Source organism: Gavialis gangeticus, unplaced genomic scaffold (genome assembly GCF_001723915.1).
Source record: "Gavialis gangeticus isolate Ggan-Ray unplaced genomic scaffold, GavGan_comp1, whole genome shotgun sequence".
NCBI lineage: Eukaryota > Metazoa > Chordata > Crocodylia > Gavialidae > Gavialis > Gavialis gangeticus.
In genome coordinates, this window is record NW_017729024.1 from 97319105 (window position 1) to 97325183 (window position 6079).

The 6079-nt window shown below is 40.1% G+C and overlaps 1 protein-coding gene across 2 annotated transcripts in view; it reads right to left on the minus strand.

Annotated features, from left to right (window-relative positions):
* The window catches only part of VPS13A (vacuolar protein sorting 13 homolog A), a 222156-nt gene that overhangs the window by 46794 nt on the left and 169283 nt on the right, over positions 1-6079 (minus strand). For both annotated transcript variants that reach the window (XM_019517426.1, XM_019517427.1), the window contains exons 57-58: positions 4857-5003; positions 4454-4535 (exon numbers count right to left, since the gene is read on the minus strand). In XM_019517426.1, coding sequence (XP_019372971.1) covers positions 4454-4535; positions 4857-5003 — 229 coding nt within the window. The remainder of the gene's footprint in view (positions 1-4453; positions 4536-4856; positions 5004-6079) is intronic.

The following is a 6079-nucleotide window of genomic DNA, read 5'->3' on the forward strand; positions in this document are numbered from 1 at the left end:
CTTTTTTTTTTTTTTTTTTTTTTTGCAAGTAAGGGGTGGTTCGAAAGATTTAAGAGGCGCAGCAACTTGCATAACGTTTCTGTTCAGGGGGAGGTTGCTTGTGCTGACACCCAAGCAGCTTCTAGTTATAGAAATAAGCTTGTGGAAATTACTGAGGGGGGTTATACACCTCAATAAGTCTTCAACACTGATGAGACAGGCCTCTTCTGGAAGAAGATGCCTTCTAGGACCTACATTTCCAGGGAAAAGTCAATGCCAGGTTTCAAGGTGTCCAAGGATTGACTTTATTGCTTGGCAGTAATCCTGCAGGGGATTTTAAATTGAAACCATTGCTTGTATACCATTCAGGAAACCCCAAGACTCTCAAGGTGCATCTTAAAAGCAGTTTGCCAGTCATTTGGAAGTCTAAGACGACGACCTGGGTGACAATGTTAATCTTTCAGAGTTGGTTCAGGGATTATTTTTGTCCTGCAGTTGAGAAATATTGTGCTGAGAACAGTCTGTCCCACAAGGCACTTCTCATCTTAGACAAAGCACCACGGCATCCTATCACACTTGATGACGTCAGTGATAATGTAAAAATTGTTTTCCTGCCCCCCAATACCACCTCCATCATACAGCCAATGGACCAGTGTGTCATTGCTGCTTTTAAGGCTTATTACATAAGGAAAACATTCGCCCCGGCTGTCAGATCTACAGATGGAGAGGGTACTCCCGAACCTAAAAGAATTTAGGAAGGGCTATAATATCCGCTGGGCAATAGATAACATTTCAAGTGCCCAGGATGAAGTTGCCTCCAAAACAATGAATGGTGTCTGGCAACAGCTTTGGGGAGACTGTCCAGGAGTCCCAAGAGGAACATTCTTGTTGTTTTTTCTCAGCACTTTCAGAGTCAGCTGCATGTTTGACTCACGGTGCAACTCAGAAAACAAAGTAAGATGGTGACAGGTACAAAGATCACGAAACAGCACAGCTCACGAAAGATTTTGATGAAGCAAGATAGTGATGAGAGTGTGTGACACCAATGCTCCCTGCCCGATACCCATGAGCAATATAGTGAAACCCATGAGCGCCAAGTGAAACCAGGTATCAAAGTGAAATGAGCACTACAGCGAAACAGCACTAAGTGGGGGTTGCCTGTATATTGTCTTACTTTAGCTATGATCAACATTAGGAGGAAAAGATATTAATCTGGCATTTCACTTTAAAAGTTCCATTAAAAATAAACATGAAAACTATACCTCCTATAAATAACCAATTTACAACTCTTAGGTTTAGCTTGAAGTTTAATACTATCAGCAGTAGATAACAGTTTGACTTCATGGTAATTTCTGTAGGTCTGCTCATAACTAAACAGCCAATACATGTGCCACTATGAAACTTGACATTACCATTTCAAACTGGTACTTTTTTGAAGTGCTTAGGCCATACTTTCAGCATTATAGACCACCTGCATGCCTTGGAACTCACATTGTATATCAGTACAAATATAGCATTTGTATAAATTTAGTATTTGTTACATTCCTCACTCCTATGAGGTAGCAAGAAGGAGAGAACTTTCCTTGTGAGCACTACAGAAGCCCATTATGGTTACTTGGATCATCTATGAAGCAGTTGGCGCTGGCCACTGTATCTCTCTACTGGACTCGATGGACCACTTCTCCAATTCCTTACAACCATGCTTATTACATCCTTTTGTTTATTTAGATACTCCACTGACAGAGCTGTAAAAAAGTGAACTAAAAGGATACACACACACACACACACTTTCTCTCTCTCTCTCTCTCTCTCTCTCTCTGACAGCTTGAAATTTGTCTCTACAGAAGCTCCCCATCAGGTTCTCTCTGCTTTTATATAACACTTGAATGTAATATTTAGATCTTCTGACACCTTCAAAGGAGAGCTCTATAAAAACTATGTACCTAATATGCTTGATAGGGAAGACATTAATTAAAATTAATACTTTCTTTGCCAGCTACTGGCATCCTCTCCTGGAGAAGTCCTGCAATTTGTTACCTTCCTCCTTTTCCCTGTTTTGGGGGTGTATTTGGAAACTTCTGCTTGCTCTTCATGGGGCAAGATAACTATCATCCTGACCTAGAGTCTCTCAGCTGGTACAAACACCATGACTGTGGAAGTTGCTTCTTAGATGTGCCTGAGAACCTGAAAAATGATCAGCCTAACACCACTGACATAGAAACGTGTGTCACTTCGAATGTGGCCACTTATTTATCATTTACTGCACAGTAACCCCACGACTGTGTGTGGGACAGAATCATCACCAAGGATCTGAGTGTTCCATTTGCTGTGGAAAAACGCAGATTTTCTCATCTAAGAGAGAAAAATACTGATTTTCTCCTCTGATGGGGAACCCCCCCCCACAGATTATCCCCTTTAAAGGAGAAAAACAGAAACTGCAGGTTTCCCCTTGCAGGCTGGAAGAATTCCAGGCTGTGAGGGGTTGGGGATAGCGGGACACGGGGGGTTATAATGACCGAGGCACTAGTAGGCTTCCAAACTGCTTTAAAATTGTAAATATATCAATAAAACATTGTATTCAGCTGATACCTATCTATATAGTGGTGTTTCATTTTGAACACAGAAAAAATACGTGGATTTGGGGGTTTTAAGTCACAGAATTTGTGATTTTTAAACACAGAAAACCAGGATCCCTGATCATCACATGCCTCTGACTTGGTCAGAGACTGCCTACACTACTTCCTTATACCTTTGTGAGGATGGGAAAAGTTGAAAGAAGTCTCCATCTTCTTCCATTTCAGCCTCCAATTCCCTGTCCCGTGCTGGACAAGAACTCATGGTTGATACCCAGAAAGCACAAGTCAGATTCCTCTGCTGCCTGAGCCTGAAATTCTTTCCTCAACACAGTGAAAATCTTGTGCCAGGCAGGCACAATTTGCCTTAAAACTATAGTCTGAGACAGGGTTTCATAGGAGGAACAGACCTGCTACAAGTGGGAAAAGGATGTTGAAAATGATACAGAGCACTTGGAGAACCTTCAGATAGAAGAAAGGACCCAACAAACAATCCCTCAAGCGGAGGAAGCAAAAGGGGAAGGGCCTAATTCCTAATATTCACCCCATTTGTTCAATGCAAATTATTGCCTGAAAAATACTAATTCTTGCCTTGAAAAGGCATTACTTATTTCTTGCCTTTCTGGGAGCTATAGTCCCCGGCATTTACATGACTTACCCAAGAGCATTGTAAGAATAAGGAAAAAGAGGGAAGATGCAACAGGCAGACACTTCTTTCCTAAGAGAGCCCAGGACCCAATTCAATCTTGGAGGAGATGTTGGATCCTTTCAAGGAATTTATACTTCCTCTGGGGTCCTATTGTGGGTCTTAACCCTAGAATGATCCCCTGCTCACCATTAGATGCTTTCCCCAAAATGCTCAGGAGCAATTCATCAGGATTTTCTTTGCTGGCATTATGGCCCCTTGGGGGAGGTTTGTTATTCATTATTCTCGTCTGACTACACCTTATGATTAGGCAGTGTAAACAAAGCAGAAGTCACACTGTGGAGCTGTAAATGCTACCTCAAATGGAGACCACCACTTAAACCTAACTGCTTGGGTAAGATAGGTAAGGTCTGAGCCAAGACTGCCCTGCCAGATCCTGTTGTTAAAACCACCAGACCAAACGCCCAGAAAAGGAAGAAGTTAGACAAGTCACTACCTCACCAAAATGAAGCAAGTATAAAATTAAAATATAAAATAGCACAAAAAAAATAGGCAATTTATTCAACCAGTGTAGCTGAGAGTCTGGTGGCCCAAGGTAAAGGAATGGGGCTTAGTCCTGGAACCCACCCCCTCCAAGTCCAATCAGACTACCTGTGAATTCCATGGGTGGAATTTAAGGATAAATGAAGAGAAGCTATGCAATGGAAACACTACCACCAGGCCTCACATGAATAATGGTCATTTAAATAAAATGGCTCTTCCTTTTCTACCAAGAGAACAGTGCGTCAAGGCTAAACTTGCATCTGGTGCACACAGGTGCAACTTAAAATTAAAAAGTGATGTAAGTTTATACTAAACCTACACTAGGTGCAGTTGTTGCAATGGCTTTGACTACAAATGTGTCAGAAAGACATGCAGAGTGGATGTTCATTTAACACTGATGACTGAAACCAATTTTTCTTTGCAGAGGGCAGGGGGAGGAGAATTAAACAAGCATTTCCTACATTTAATTTGTGCTGGATGGGGTGGATAATTTCTTTTAATATTAATATGTTTTTCTCTATACTCTGGTTCATTTCAACTGTTAATGGCCTAGAACTGTCTTGTCTCTTCCATGTAAATGTTTCAATCAAATTTAACCACATTGTAATCTTACTAGATAAAGTAAGGTAATAGTCACAACTGGAAACATTTACAAAAGTACATAACTATATACATCTTAAACCAGAAATTAAACTAAATTGTATCAACAAACCTGAATCCAGGGTGACGGACTTTGGAGGTTTAATAGGATAAAACACAAAGGGAAATATGGCTCCAGGAATCTGGTTTTGTATCTGATAGGGTAAGGACAGGACAAGATGGTGTATGTTAGCTCTTCACACAAAAGGTTTATTAAAAACTAAAACACCCCGAAATTTTAGGAAACGAACATACACATATTTAAATACTCCTTACCTTGTTATATAAGCCAATTACACAAAGGTACCAAGCTGAAATCAGTTATTTATCTTTATATTTTTTTAAAGCGAATTGGATGAATATAAGCTTAAAAAAAAATAACTTATGTGGTCAAAAACAACCACTACCACTACCCCAAAGACTAATTTTTGTTAAGTGATTATTAGGTCTTCTGTCTTATATTTGATAAGACCCACCTGTATTCTGTAAACCTGGATTCTGAAGGACTTCTGATGTGCAGATGTACTATATTCTACCTTTAAAGCGGGGAGATAATTTCTTCTTATGGGAATTTCATTTGGCTGTCGGATTTTCATGTTACTGCCATTAGGTGTTAAACAAACCTGCCATATTAATAAAAAAGGCATATTGTGTATATACTTCAAAATGTAATATATTCAATTTTATTATAAATGTGTTTTTATTCTTATTATATTGAAAGGCAAATTTTAAAGCTATTTTTAGGAAGATCTGATCTCTGAACAGAAAAATATTTTAATCAAAATTGCCATTGATTTGAAACTGACATTAACTTCAGTTAAAGCAAAACTGGATACATCTTTGCACCATACAAACACTGAAGGTCTACCCTGTTTTTTACATATGACTTTCTAAAGAAATACAAGAGTATCATGTGCAATATAACATTAAGATATAAACTTGTAAGCACAAGGAACTTAGTCTCAGCTGCCTAATGACTTACCGTAAACAGACCTGATGACATTCTAATATTATAAAAGCCTTAGTCTGTCTGTGTGTCTGTTCATAAGGCTTTATTCGCACTCCAACTGGTTGTCTGAAACACCCAACCAGAGTGCTCCAAGAGTGTTTGGGACAGGAGGCGGTGGCAGCAGTGCACTGCCATGATGGCGGGGCCAGAGCAGATGGGGCACGGCCAGTGCCACTGGCCTTACCCACTCTACCAGCCCCCAGCTCTGCTCCCTGCAGGTGGCAGCACAGGGTGCTGGCCGAGGGGGACAGACAGGACCGTAGGGCAAGGTCTCCCTCCCCCCTCCCCTACTCCTGTGGCAGTGCAGGGTGGTGGGCAGTAGTGCTCTGTTCCCATCCCCACCCCCCATCATTCCTCATGGACAACTGGCTAGTACATACATAAATGAGTGGAAGAACAGTATCTTAATTTTAAAAATGTCTGAAATGTTATGATAATATGAAACACATAATTCATTGTTGCCATGAATTTTCATTGCATAAAATTATTTGTAATGCCACCTCAACAATTTCCTAATTGTGTTACTAATGATATAGTTAGCTATCACTGTTGTCCATACCACAATTACCTGACACATTTTCAATTTCTTTTATGAACTGATGTTTTTATAGTAATATAAAATATTCCACAAAAAGTAAGAGTAACAAGTTTGGAGAAATTTTAGGGGTTTTTTTTGGGGTGGGGTGGGGG